The sequence below is a fragment of the Idiotropiscis lumnitzeri genome, chromosome 1, assembly GCF_059441095.1.
Source record: "Idiotropiscis lumnitzeri isolate Australia: NSW breed Sydney's pygmy pipehorse chromosome 1, RoL_Ilum_1.0, whole genome shotgun sequence".
Classification (NCBI taxonomy): Eukaryota; Metazoa; Chordata; class Actinopteri; order Syngnathiformes; family Syngnathidae; genus Idiotropiscis; species Idiotropiscis lumnitzeri.
Genome location: NC_142391.1, coordinates 18,955,673 through 18,970,726, shown reverse-complemented (window position 1 = coordinate 18,970,726; position 15,054 = coordinate 18,955,673). Strand labels below are relative to the sequence as shown.

Sequence of the window (15,054 nt, the reverse complement as noted above, 5' to 3'; positions counted from 1 at the left end):
CAAATTGAACAGCCGTACAGAATCCAACGGCAATTCACACACAAATAAATGTGACACACTTTGGATAATGGGGGAATTTTTTGCCATTTTTTAATCCGCAAACAAGTCAAACAAAACATAACATAAAAACTTGACACCGGTTTTAAAATGTATATTAGTACATGATTGGAGGATTGCAGCATTTCCTGTGGTGTTCCTTTGTCTCGCACTTTTGAAAGGATTCCTTGAAGGAATGAAAAGATTAGAAACGGTTATTGCTCGCCAAGCTAGTTTGTGTCGCTATTTTGTCAGGGATAGATTTGAGCACTTTTTAATTCTTTATTTGTACTAGTGGGTGGCAGTCAGAGTGGAGCACAAACACAGTTTCCAATCTTGTCTTTAATCTTAAATTGGTCATGTCTAGTTCCAGAATAAATAGCAAGAAAGCAGCACTTACTTTTCGCTAAATATTCCACATTTCTTCGCAATGTGGAAATTTGTTGCTCCACTGATTTCCTTCACAAGCAATCAAGGCAAAACCTGTTAATTTAAAGCCATGGTAACACGAGTAAAGGGCCACCAATTTGCCATCCATTTTGAACAGCACGTAATCACCATTCTCAATCTGTCCTGGAGAGCCACATCGTTCTAAATCTGGAGTGGATGAGAAGTCCTCGAGTTAATACACAATACAGTGGAAATTGAACAGTATGGTTGATTGAATTTCAGTGAATTCTCCATTTCTGTAGACATTTTAAATGGGCCTGCTATATTGATCATCGGTAGGCCTCTATTTGTTAAAACTGTACTGTTGAGCTGCTAGGCTGCCGCTTTGTTGCTAAAAAGATGACATTCGACATTTCCAGGCCTCGTTCTGAAGGAAAATGGCCCAAATTGATAACTTGATAGCAGTTGGTGTGCGAGCAAGAGAGCAACCTAAATTAAAAAAGCGCTGAGGCAATTCAGTCACACTTTTCCATCTCGTCCTGCAGTCAGGTATTTTTTTCAAGTAGTAATTCCTAAATGCTAACATGCAAACTGTTGATGTGTTTGGATATAGCAAGATAGCAACATGAGTACTGAAAGTGCTCAGGCAAGGATTCTAATTTGTGGCGAGTATGTATTTGAATGAGAAAATGCTAACTTTGTAATGCTAACATACAGAAAGTGTAGCAAGCTAAGCATAAAAAGCAAGAAGGCATGCTAGTTCTCATCCTAATATGCTAACATTTCCTACGTACAGTTAGGTGTTGAGCATTTCTCCACAAACCTTCACTTTTTTCCTCTCTCCATGCCTCCAAATTCATTGCAGGTAAACTGTTACATGAGACGTAACCTGAGGGGTACGTCCCAAAGATGAAGGCATCTGGCGGGACCTCTGTGATGTCAGTATTGTCACAAATGATCTTAGACAGTGAAGCTTTTCGAAGTTCATCCCGCTGCACTTGGCTGAACATACCGTCTGCCTCCCACCAAAACCTTGAAAAAGAAGAAATAGTCATCTTGAAGCAAATCTTGCCCAGTGCAGTCTTAGAACGATTGAAATTGTGGACTGCATGTGCAGAAAAGTCAGTCTCAAAATTCACACCTGTTTTTTTTAAACACTGTTTGAAGCTAAATGTAACATAATGCCGCGGTGATTTTCAGCATGAAGATATTTTACAAATGGCATGCTCATCTAAGGGGACCAATCTTGGAAATCAGCAGTACAGCTCTCACCTGTCACCATCACGAAGTGCTTTCATCTGCTTTGCAATCAGGCATGCAAACACAGGACCGGTTCTTGAGCCTGGCAGAAACGTCTCAACAAGTCCTCCGAGCCATATGTCAATGTTGTCAGGGTGTTTGTACAGATGAAGTATCCTTTCTGCAACACTGGCATCACTTACAACCTGTTTAAACTCTTCAAGTGTCCTGATGCCCTTCAGTCCACAAAAATCTCTCCAATCATTGTATCCTGAAAAGCAAATGGTAAATCAGCTTTCAGACGCATTGTTTTCCATCATGCCACAGAGTATTAAAAAAAAAGCTCTGTTAACATTTGGCCTACATTAAACTAAGACATATATATATATATATATATATATATATATATATAAACATTTTTTTTTCATTTTTACGTCTGCAAAGCATTTTTTCCCATTGGGCATTATTTCCCCGAATGCCACAGGTATTCTCTTCCATCTACGCACGCCCCTGACATTCTGGGAAACGAGCCCAACGCAAAAAAATACCAATACGTTCGAAAGTTAAGTAAGAAAATTTTTTTAAGAATTAACCATTATCCATCCATCATCTGTACCACTTGTCCTTACAAGGGTCGCGGGGGGTGCTGTAGCCTATCCCTGCTATCTTCGGGCAGTAGGCGGGGAACACCCTGAACTGGTTGCCAGCCAATCGCAGGGCACACAGAGACGAACAACCATCCGCGCTCACACTCATACCTAGGGGCAATTTCGAGTGTCCAATCAACCTGCCATGCATGTTTTTGGAATGTGCGAGGAAACGGGAGTACCCGGAGGAAACCCACGCAGGCACGGGGAGAACATGCAAACTCCACACAGGAAGGACGGAGCCGGGATCGAACCCTGCACCACTGTGCTGTGAGGCCATCGTGCTAACCAGTCATCCATCGTGCCAACCAGTCGTCCACCGTGCCGCTCGGATTAACCATTGTTACGGCCTTTGGCTAGGGCCCACCTACAAGGCCACGTCCCTTGTTTCTGTGTTGACTCTTGCACCTTTTGTACTAAAGTAAATGGACTAATTTCCTGATTGTTCCTCGTTGGTGGACTGGTTTCCCGCTCGTTCCCAATGGACACTTTATTTAATACGGTAGAAAAAAAGCATGTTACCCAGGGTCACATGCCCTCAGCATCGCACCGCGCCTCCCGAGGGGGGCCCGCACCACTATTTGACAAGCACTGATTTAAAGCAACATAAAATATAACGTATGTAACAAGTTATTGATAGTCCACTTTGAGACAAACCTGGGAGACCATGATCTCGACCTCGCTGCAGGTTCAGTGAAGCTAGGTCCATGTCTTGTGGAATAGCTAAAACAATCAGCCTCTCTGTCAGGTCGTGAGCCAACAATTTGTTTGAACGAGCGGCTGCTGCTTCCGTTCCAATTGCACCTCTCAGGATTGGGTCAATTCCGCCTAAAAAAGCAGCAACGTGTGCTTAAATTGGGTTGCAAGGATCAGAAATCATCTCTCTCTCTTTAATAAATATTTTCTGCATCGTCATTGATTCAAATCGTCGAATTCCCATACCTAATTGGTCCATTTGGGAACATATCTTACCGAGGTGATGCTTGAGATTTCAACAGGGTACAGAAATGACAAGCAACTGTGACCACTTTTATAAATAAATAACACTTACCTTCTTTGATTATTCTCCATGGACTGAAGAAGGTATCATGGAGCTTTAAACTGGGGAAACATTCATGTTCCTGGTAGCTCTCATTGAGTCTCCGGACGACCGGGGAGATAGTTGCGTGACCAAACCGGAACGCCGCCGTGGCAAAAACATTAGAGGCAGATGGGTCCACAGTTGGATCATATCCTCTATATGGTCCAATGTAATTGTCAAAAAAGTCTTGACCAATTATCTTTGGAACATAATCTCTCATGGTTATAATCTGAGAAAAAGCAGAAAACCATGACATTTAGTTTTGAAAGCCAAACTAAAGCACAATGAGAGCATTTCATTGGCATTCTGCTGAAATTATGAGAAATATTGTGTGATGGGAAGTTAGAATTACATTTAAATGATATTATGAACATAATTTCCTCTGTCGGTTTAGGCATATGGGTAAGGGTGGAAACGGCAACAATAGCCAGGAAAAAGACAAGCACCTCTCCTCCAACTTGTTGCCATTTTTACATTTGACCACAGCAGGACTCTAACCTTGACCCTCAGCTCAAAAAGCCCAAATCCTAACAGATGCTTGGTTCCACAAGATGAACATTAACATAAACATTTTCACTAGAGGAAACCCCTCAATCCCAGCATTTTTCTGGATTTTGACTGATTTTGCGAGGCCAACAGAATATTCGGTTTTAATGTCATAAAAACAGAGCTATGACGAAAAAAAAAAGAAAAAGGCTAAGACGTATAAATACGTCTTTGGGAGGCGGGGACTACATTTTTGAAAAGGAATATGTATGATTTATGGATTGAATGAGTTATAACAAACAGCAAGTTATGTTTTTAGGTTTGATGAGTGAGTGCAATTTCAAATATCAAATTTAAATAAGCACTCTATTTTTTTTTAAACGACTGCAAATGTCAACATCTCACTTATACTTTTTTTAAAGGCACTTTAGACCAGGAGTCCCCTCCTAATCGTACATTTGCTGCACAGAAATATGCACGGCCCAAATGTACATTATCACCCAAGACGAAAATATCTGTCAGTAGCCCGTTGATGGATGTTTGCTGGTGTAATGAGTATAGCGGAGTACATTTTGGTAATCGGCATGAAGGTCCGTCCTTAACGAAGGATCATTGTGAGAAGTTATAGCAGAATCACTAGTGTGAGAAATGTGAAACATGAGGTCAGTCTGTGCATCTTCATTTGTTATGAAACACGGCCAAATTAGCATTTTCAATCCAAACAAACTGCACGTTAAAAACCATCCCAGGACAGATGGAATGAAAATCAGTGACAAAATTATGTAGGGTCAGAACCTTTCTTTCTCCACAACAAGATTTCACCATATGCTGTACCTGGTGCAGAGCCCCAATAATCTTGCGGGTTTCTTCATATATGGTCTCCGCATTCCAGTGAGCATTGACACGTTTGAGTGTCTCTGCTATTTGATTGTGTTCCCTCAGCCACAGCATGTGCAAACTGGTCAGAGGCAGACCCTCGTTGACTCGACTGTCTCCAGCACGGAAACATGCTACATTTTCCTCACCATGGAGACAGACTGACTGCAGAGATTCTTCAAAAGGTAGGGAGGGTCTTCCTTTGGGGTCTTTAAAGTGCTCATTCACAGTGAGTTTTCCATTTAACCCGCAGAGATCTCGCAGAAAGTTGTTGACTTTTGCACCAGAGCCGTACACGACTGACGCATCAATGAAGGACGTGATGGCATTCAGCTGTTGCTGCTGCAAGGCTTGAGAGATGTCAGGCCCAAAGACGTTGACGCATGCTGGTAAAGAGCGATTGAAAGGCAGACAGCTTTGTGTATTTGGAAGGTTGTCATGTGCCTGCAGAGAAGATATAAAAATGTTAGGAGGTGGGCGGTACAGTTGGAGTGGTTAGCATTGTTGATTACAACAGGAATGTTTTGGGGTGACATTGTTCAGGTTCCTCCCACAGTTCCAAACATGCACGGTGGGTTTGGAAGCTTCTAATTAAATTCGAAGTCAAGTCCCCAAAAATGATTTACAATAAAATGTTTTATGCGACTTCACTACTCTGAACACTGCATTCTGATTAATATTGCGTTTGCGGAATATGAGTTTAGCAGAAAAATCCTGAGTTTTTTTTTGTTGTCACTTCTGTTGACTGAAAATGATATCACAGTTGCTCAGGGCTCAACGAACAACCAATCAAAAATTCTCCTGTTTTCTGAAGCTGAGTCATGAGATGGCTAAAAATGGGTGAACTCATATTCCACAAACGCAATATTAATCCAAATGCCATGTCTAGACTAGTGGGCATGCATAAAACATATTTTTGTAAAGAATTTGTTTTCCCTTCCAAAAATTCAATGAATTGCTGTGAATTGTTTTCCTGTCTCGCCAAGGATGCGTCACACTTTCCTTGATCAATGTGGTTCACATTGGGTACAATAAGGGGGGCGCTTTTATGAAACAAACAGATTTGATGATATTTGAAGTAAACAGTTTCAACATTTTATTTTATTTTCAGCAAAGTGCTACTCCATCCATCTTGTTTCTTAATTTGGGGAAAATTAACAATGAATACTAGAGCAACAATTTGAACAGGGTGAATTCTGATTTAATTTTTGGAAACATGTAAACCTCACATCATTTCTTCCTGTATTTCATTTTAGAATGCAATGATTGCCTCCCAGAGTTGCTGTCTGACTTGCATGACAATTTCTGGAGTCAAATGGTCAACTCTAAATTCCGCTTATTTTGTGTTTTTATTTCTTTCACGAGGTGTTGGACCTGTTCACTATTAACATCAGCGAAATGATCCTTTATTACATAACAAATGTGACTTGCATGGACTTCAATTTGTTTAATTTCAGAACTAATGATCAAAACCATTCCAAAGGAAGTAATCATTTGGCACACGGCTTGGAAAAGGTGCAGGAAAATGTTTGTTGTGGGTTCAGTACCTGGATAGGAAAGCAGGAATGAACATTTTTACAAGAGCTCAGGCAGTCGTCACCAGGCTTCCCGGGGCTTTGAGGGGTTAGCGTTATGTCATGGTCAATGTATTGGCCCCACTCCACAAGCATATGAGAGTAGGCTTCATCTTCACATTTGATAGAACTCCCCATGATCTTCTTGCTCACTTCCTTTGGCTGGTGAAATTTAACAAGAAATGGAGTGAGTACTTTCACTGATGAAGGTGCCGCCGCTCGTTGGGGAAAGAAACTGCAGAATGACAGAAGAGAATCCTCTAACACGATGCTAGTCATTTTTAAAAAAGACAAAGTCGCTGGGGATCGGTTAAGTCTCTGGATCAGTTCAGAACAACAGAATGAAAAACTGGAATGAAAAATGTTACAGATTATTCTGATACTACAAGATAGCGCAGACGCTCAGCATCCGAATGTGTAAAGCGCCGTGGCGAGAACGAGAAGGAAGTTATACATATTACATCACTTTCTTTTTGGTGGGTGGGGAGGGAACATTTTCAATCTTAGAGATATACAGTACATTGCATAAAATGCACATTACCTTGGGAAGTTCAAAGCCATGATAAAGCCTTCCTGCATTCCAACCTTTGGGTTGTCGCACTCCATCTTCATATTGAGCTGGAAGCCACCTTATCAAAGGGATGTTGGCTGCTCCCCAGAGATGATTGTATCTGGCAAAAAGTAAACGAACATGAAGAGAGAATACGATCTAAACTGAGTCGTCTTTACAGGCATTTCTCAAAACTGCCCACAAGAATCACACTCCAGCAGTGTTGGTTTGCAAGGCCCAGTGGTAACTTAAGCAGGGTGTTTTGTTCCGAGATCATGTCCAAAAGATGAACGGATATTATGATACAATATATGAAAAGTATGCAAATTATTGTTGAAGGAAATCAAATGGATTAACTCTCAATGTAGTTGTTTTAAGACATAACATTTTTACATATATGTCGATCAATACAATGATGTGATCTAACTACAGTACCTGTTGTTGCACATGCCATTAATGGAGCGATACTTGCTGAGGTAACTATACTGGCAGGTAGCTGGATGCGCTGGAGCGGGACATCCTGACAGCTCTGCGATCAGCTCCACATGCACCCATGAAAGCAAACCTTTGTAAAAAAAACAAACATTTGAGCAATTTATCAGAGCATCAGAGAGAGGAACAGCAGCCTGACTTATAGGTTGTTATAAGAAGAAGCGTTCAAATGTATTAGTTCCCTTTTTTTTTTTTCTAAAACATTGAAAAGTGAGCCGACCTGTTTCTGTGATATCCCTTTTAAACCGCTGCTGCAACTTTTTTCGAAGGCCTTGCAGAGTTGATTGGAAAACCTCACCAGCATGTCCTATCTCTCGGGACTCTGTCTCAGTTTGTCGATGAAATGTAAAGCCACGACTGGCGGACTCGGGTGAACTTCGCCTATGCACACAAATGAAAATAAATTGGAAGTGTCTAGTTCTATGTGGGCCCTTTTGGGCAGGTATTTTCCCTTAGAGACGGTGACCGATGAAAGGATTCAATTTGTTATTACCTTTGTCTGGTTTGAAAGAATTTCTCATCAAGCATTTGAAGACTTTCTTGATATGATGACATGATCAATTTTTGAATGGATGTCGCTGAAGGGTACACGAGAAAAAAGATTTGAAAGAGTGCACATCGTCTCAGTCAGGTCCTACCAATTGCATGCAACTGTAGAGAACAACAAGGAGAGGCTGAAATGTCCATTTAAGTGTGCACGCAATGCACATTTGTTATTATTCATTTAATTTATTCTCAAACAGGTTTCCTGTAATTTCATTTTGTAGTTTAGTAATTACCATACACATGTGTGCAAATGATCAGAATGATGCCAATTCTGTCTTAGTTTAATCTCTAGCGTTAACGCTTTAATTTTGACAGCCATATATATATATATAAATATATATATATATATGGGTTTGTGTACACATACACACACACACACACACACACACTACACTTACCGTTGAGGAAGGTGACTTCATCCGATGACATAATTGTGGAACTAATGCAGAATACCACCATGCCAAAATATAACATCGCATAACAAGCCATTTTGTGCAGGCTCAAGTCAACAATCAAACCTTTTGCTCTTTTACTTTGGTGCTTTAGCCTATGTTCCGTGTGTGTTCTTCATGACCTGCCTGTACGTGTGGCTGAATCAGTGGCCAAAGCTTAAATAAACCATCCCACACTTGAGTGACTCTGAGATTCAGTCTTGTCTTTGGTTGGAGTGCGGGGTGGCATGTTTTTCCCCCTAACATTCTAGCTTAGTCAGCTGATGGAAGTCAGCAACAACCACAGAGCCAAAACACAATATTGCCACTGATTGATGAACACTGATATGTACATTGTGAACAGATGAAAACTAAACATGTTTATAACTAGGTAACAAACAGATTCAGCCAGTTGTGTCACTTTGTACTCTATAAACTGACACGATGCAAATACATCAAAATGGGACAGATGAGTAGACTTGACGTGGACCACAAACAATACAACCAAAGCTGTCTTATCATTTTTTTATTTATGTGTGAGGTCTGTCACTGGCAATAAATAAATAAATAAATATTTGTGGGCACCAGGTCTAAATCTTTCAGAAGCATCAAAAAATGAACTTTGATCAGAAGCGAGGGAAAATGCGTGGCCCGATTGTCAGTATTCGTGTACCCATCTTACGTTGCTTACAGAGTTAGAGTGGAACGTTCCAATTTTTAGCCCAAAAGAACAGAACCCAATATAATGGGATTTCTACAGTCCAGTTGCAGACATCCATGCCCAGACATGAGCACATTCACAGCGTACAAAGTGACGTGGTAGTGGTGGTTTCAAACTTTCAGTGAAACGTGTACATTGCTTTCCATGTGCGTAACGCGAGCCCTCGAAGTGGCCTGGGATCCTTTTTCGTACAAATAGAGCAGCGAGCATTCAGGCTCCAGTGGAGTCAATCGTGAGCGTCATGGCCTGCTGACAGTTGAGCATTGTACTTGAAATTCTGTGCTGATGCAACTTCACAAAGCCATTTGTGTCTGCAGCGAGCTGTTTATTCAGTGCGGTGGTTATATGACTTCACACTGAACTCCAACCATGGCTAACAAAAAAGTTAAAAGAATTGACACTTTTCCTCCATAGGAATTTAAATATTTTGAGGCCGATTGCTTTTTTCCCGCTTCAAACTAAAACCGATAGGTTTGACTTCCAAAAATGAATCTGGGACAAGTGATGACAAAAGATACACAATATTGACGATGTAATTTTTTACATAGTTTTTTCACGGACACCTAGAAAATGGTATAGTGATTTTTCTGACAGATGTTGCGATTTCAATTTGCATTTTTCGTCACAAAGTACAGTGACATTTACAAACGACAGAACATGCCATTTATCTAATTAAAAACAATAAAAGCTATTATTGTAAAAATGCAAGGACAGGAAAGACGTTTTATGAGGGAGGCAGTCTTTTTTTCAAGTTGTTAAAAATGGTTCAAGTAAGGCACGACCTACTGAACTACCTGCTGTCAAGTATAATTTCGGATTTGTGTAATTCTGTAAATGAAAATATATATATTTTATTTCAAACTCAAAAATGTCTTGCATTTTGTAGTAATGCACATTGTCTTTGTACGTAAATGTAAACTTATGTCACAAAAAAAGGAAAGCTAAATTCATTAAAAATCTATAAAAATTTTGAGACCCATTATTGTGTAGATCTAAAAACTCAGGACTTTGTGGTGCAAATAACATTGATCAGATTATAAATATTTAATACACTTTTGACATCGAGTTCTTCATCATGCTGATGTCAGCCGTGGTTCCGGTCTGAGAGCGTCTGCTCGATTGCTAATGTAGCCATCATCATATTTTATGTTGATATACAAATTGATTGGAATACAACATTAATTGTATTGCATAACTGTTTGCTCTCCGCCCTAAAGCGGTTCTTGTCAAACATTGCAAGGGGAACCCTTAAAAAAAACATGGAGCTTTAACAAGCTTGAAATCGCATTGTCTGAGATCACTAGGACACGGTCCGCTCTCGTACTCTCTGCACGAGTGAGTGGGATTATGGGGAAGCATGGGTGGGTCATTCTACGCATGCATCAAATAATTTGACTAGATTAATTATAAAAAATAATGACCACCCATTCGCGTGGTAACTTTAAATATAGCGCCACAGTGATCAGCCAGGAGCTGAGGTTCAATTTACAGACAGATCGAATATCCCTATATACAGTTCACCGGAGATGCTAAGGATAGTCTTAAAAAAAGAAACAAAATGCAAAAATAATCACGCCGGTTTGGAAGCTGCATATGAGAGAACTTTGTCCCACTTATTCTCCACCATGCAGTGACAAACGCAACGGAATTAAGCCACCGCTGCACCTGATCTTAACAAGAAGAAATAGAACAAACCCAAAGTCTTTTTATATCAATAGCACAGGACGTGAAAAAAATGCTCTTACACACATGGCCGACAAGCAGAAGCAATATTACCAGCAGTTATAGAAAAAAAAAAATCAAGGATTTTGGGCATTCTTGCCGCGGGCACAAATACACTTTTTTAACAGAAGGCGCAATGTTGAGTTCTCAAAGATGCGCTCGGAAGCATTTATCATCTGGGACATCTCAACATTTAATGAAGATATTGGTGAAGCACTGACAGGATTGGAGAAGAGGCTTTGCCAGCATTTTGAACGTGTGGACATTTGTGGGAAGCATGGAAAGGTGCCCATCATCGTTACTCCTGCAATGGTCCAGTCTCTGGAGCTACTAGTGGAGGAGAGAAGCTCATGTTAAGTAGGTGAAAACATCTCCCGTATTTTCACAGCCATAAGGCGCACTTTAAAGTCCCAAAACTCATCCAAAAAAGCCGGGTCGCCTTTTGATGAGGAGTGCCCGTTTTGGGGACCGAGTGCACCGCTGGGCTGACTGCGAACATTACCGCCCTGCACACTGCTTATATAGAGAGAAGGCGGGCGTGGCTAACACAGCAGGCGGACGTGAGAGGGGAACGATGGGCGTGAACGATATCACAAAGGCACGCCCCCGGTGCAAGCAGGCCCCAGTGCCCCTATATGAGCAAACGTGTCTGATAGCTCTGTTTGGAGAAAGCCGGCATCATATCCGAGGTGCCGCGCACCAGCGTCACAGAATCTTGACAATGACGAGAGGGAACCTGGCGTGTTTGTGGGAGAACTTGCCCAGCTGTTTATTTCTGATACAGAAGACAATTTTGATGGATTTGTGGATGATGACTGATCAATAATAATGTGAGTACATTGTTAAATAGTTCAATAAAATACAACCAAACTCAGTTTTGCTCCTGTTGCCTTTTTAAAAACAGCTAGCCACGCTAGCTATGCTATCTTATGTTTTAGTGTGCATGCATGTTAACTAAGGTATTGTATGGTAGGCTGGGAGGCGGAATTTTGCTGGGCCTACACTATTGTGCTATTGAGTTGATTTGGGGTGATAGTTTTAGTTTTGATGTAACACAGTGACCGCACATCGTTTGTTGATTAGTGACTTGCTCACACCGGCATCCCATCTGAGGGGCTGCGCGGCAGCAAGACGGCGAGACAGACTGATAATGACTCTCGTGTTTGGTGGAGAACGTGTCCAGCTGTTTATCTTGGATACAGAAGACAAGGACTTGGTGCATTTTTGGATGAGGACAACTTCAGCACGTTGTTAAAAGCTCAAATAATGTACCACTGAACTCCCGCTGCCATTTTAAAAACACGCTAGCGCGACTGAGCAGCTAGCGCGACTGCTCGGTTCTGTTTGCGCCCAAAGATACGGTGCGTTCTATCTATGTATTAAATACAGAAATAGCACCCTCAACTGGTACTGCGCCCTTTGATACGGCGCGTCTTTTGGCCGTAAAAATACGGTACTTGTTTGCAAGACCAGGTTTTGAAACGAGGCTTCGGGGTTCTAACAGCATCCGGGAGTTGCCTAAAAACTGTGGGACCGTAAAACCTGAAAATCTGTCATCCACGAAACTAAGTGGCCACTCTGTCAAAAGTACACAATCTAAATGATACTGAACAAGATTTTTTGGACAGACTTTCTTGGACATGACATTAGGGTACACAGGAAATTCTATCGCCTCCCCGAAGGGACTCGGAAGTTGACAAAGATAAGTAAGGAACTGATGGCCTATGAACAGGGCGAACTAAGAGAGTTCAAAGGGAAAGACCTGGATCAAATATTAATTAGCCCCGATGGTGGGAAAATTATTTTAAGGGTAAAGATGACTGTCCATCTCTATAACTTGAATTAACTGGTATTCTACATAATTTGACACCAAGAATACCAATCTGGTATAACGGAAGAAAGCTCATCGTCAGAAGATGACGATCTAACTGCTCCATTAGGTATATCAGGTATGCTTGATTGGTGTGCCAGACACAAGACTTCCTTTTTTGTAAATATATGCTAACATCGGTAAAACTCAGCATCCAGACGTGGGTGCGGGGTTTAGAAGACCCAAAGGTTTGTCATTGGACACTTTTATCTTTTGATCGCAAAGTTGTGTCTTTTGACACCACAGCTTTTATCTTATATTCTACTTCAATCCCACCACCTCGCCCCGAAGTACCCACTGCTGCATTGGCAGGTAAACCTTTAATTTACAAACTAAAGGTGGCTTATCATAGCCAGCAGAGTTGTTTGATAAGAATCTCGCTGTCTTTTGACATTGTTCAGGGCCTTCAGAAGAAATGCGCCCCAAAGAGGCAAGGATCAGTCGGAAAGCATTTTGCATGTTCATTGTTTCCTGATAATTGAAAACTAATCTATCAGTCAAATATGTCGGTCAGCTGTTAACAGTAATGTTGCTGTAAAGCAGCCAACAGAGAACTGGTGAATGTTCCTAAACGAGTGTGGCCCAACAGGCTGATGAACGCAACTGATATAATAGTGATATTACTTACTACCTTGTTTTCTCTGCCAATGACGTGTCAGTAAGCTTTGGAGCTACATAATTTTGCTTCCTATGGATATTGTTCTCGTTTGTTTCATGAGTGTCTCTGTACAGTAACGCAGGATACATATTTATGCACACATTAAATAAGACGCAGAGGTTCATTCTTTCTCTGATTTCATTTTCTATGAATGTTTTCCAGGGGGAGCTTCAGTGCATCGACAAAAAGAGCAGATTTTAGGTGCGTTCACATGGCTTTGACTCTTACATTTGTGTCAGCAGCTCATCAAACCCTGAATAAATGACACTGAAACTAGAGAATTCGGACTTTACAGTGAAAAAAAAAATCAAAATGAATGTGGTCAACTGAGGAGGTAAAGGCAGTCAAGCAGTGTTTGATGGACTTTATTTGCACGGGTAAGACCCCTGGAAAAGGGCATTGCGAGAGGGTGCGCCGTAGTTCCCCAAGAAGCCCTCGCCAAGAGGGATTGGAAAGCTGTTAAATTCTGTTTACAAAAGGATTGTTTCTGATCAGAGGCAAGAGACATGAGCGACTCCATTTTCCATAGCAAATATCTGCGTCATTGTGACAGTTTGTTTAAAGGACCCCAAAGGTTCAAGGCCTTTAATGTATGATGCAATTGAATAAAATGCATTAGTTTATTTTTTTTTTTACATCAATGTCTCATAATATGTAGGGGCCGTCAGGTATTGGCATGGTTGAGGAGCCAAATGGAGGGAGTTGTTTAAACAAACAAAACGTTTAATTTACAAAAGAACAGTACAAAAAGGCAAACAAGGTCCGCAGTACTCATAAATCACACGGAAAAACTAAAACAAACACTAGGTCAGAGGGACTTGACTTGAAACAGCAGACAATGACCAGACAGGGACTGAAAGGAACCTAAAAACAAACAAATTGACCAGACAACGAGGAACACCTGGACAAGACACAAAGTGTTGGAGGGAACTGATTGGCTCACACTAGGGAATGGTACGACAAACACAGGTGAACACGATAAGCGAAACGAGACAGACAAAGCAACACAAGGAAAACCTGAAACTAAATACTAGACCAAAAAGCAACCAAAACAGATCATGACAGGGGCGACATAATGGGGGCGTAAATTCCCCCAAAATAAAGATTTTAAATAATCTTGTTATTAAAGTCAATCTCTACTTCACAGGTTTTCACCATTTGTAGGGAGTTCAGGTCACCAGTTACCACGATAAATGACGGATTTTTGGATGATTTATTTCTGTTGAATTCTTTCTCAGTGTTCACATTTTATGTCTAATTAATTGCCTTTCCTTTGATGACACCCTGGGAGAGACCAACATCAGTTATTTTCTCAAATTTGATGCATTTACTTCATTTATTATTATCATTACTCTTATTCTTTTATTTAGTTTTAATTAATTTTACATTTGCGACTGCTGGCGAAGAGAGCAAAATTTCTAAAATATGTATCTGGAAAAGTGGTCGTACAAAATGCAGCAGGCCAGACCTGTCTCCAGTGGCATATTATGAGATGCAAATTTTGAAACGGAGACATGGACTGGAGAACAATTGAAGCTGTACATCAAGCAAAAATGGGAATGAATTCCACTGGCAAAGCTTCAATTAGTGTCCTCAGTTCCTGAAAACTTATGTTGTTCAAAGAAAAGGTGATGTAACAGAAAGGTAACTATGCCTCTGTGCCAGCTTTTTGGGAACATGTTGCAGCCATAAAATTGTAAGTGAATGATTATTTTCTAAAAACTCTAAGGTTTAT

General features: G+C 40.8%; 1 protein-coding gene across 2 annotated transcripts; it reads right to left on the bottom strand.

Moving 5' to 3' along the window:
• Positions 1-73: 73 nt before the first annotated feature.
• tpo (thyroid peroxidase) lies at positions 74-13,501 on the bottom strand. Of its 2 annotated transcripts, XM_088305672.1 has the most exons (13): positions 8,316-13,501; positions 7,865-7,949; positions 7,592-7,752; positions 7,315-7,444; positions 6,871-7,000; positions 6,303-6,491; positions 4,714-5,199; positions 3,364-3,622; positions 2,970-3,140; positions 1,699-1,936; positions 1,250-1,458; positions 437-633; positions 74-223 (listed from the first exon to the last, which is right to left on the bottom strand). In XM_088305672.1, exons 1-12 carry the CDS (start codon positions 8,404-8,406, stop codon positions 443-445), a joined length of 2,340 nt encoding a protein of 779 aa, XP_088161798.1. In that variant the 5' UTR covers positions 8,407-13,501; the 3' UTR covers positions 74-223; positions 437-442. The 2 variants fall into 2 exon arrangements, with proteins under 2 accessions (XP_088161798.1, XP_088161746.1); XM_088305620.1 differs by lacking the exons at positions 2,970-3,140; positions 8,316-13,501 and having other exon boundaries at positions 7,865-8,199.
• Positions 13,502-15,054: the final 1,553 nt, after the last annotated feature.

What these genes read in the sequence shown, in the direction of transcription:
- tpo (XM_088305672.1), bottom strand. Translation starts at nt 8,406, where the DNA reads ATGGCTTGTTATGCGATGTTATATTTTGGCATGGTGGTATTCTGCATT. An exon ending in ATTCCTGCTTTCCTATCCAG is followed by an intron (nt 5,200 to 6,302) that starts GTACTGAACCCA and finishes TCTTCTCTGCAG; the next exon opens with GCACATGACAACCTTCCAAA. An exon ending in ATGGAGAATAATCAAAGAAG is followed by an intron (nt 3,141 to 3,363) that starts GTAAGTGTTATT and finishes CTGCTTTTTTAG; the next exon opens with GCGGAATTGACCCAATCCTG.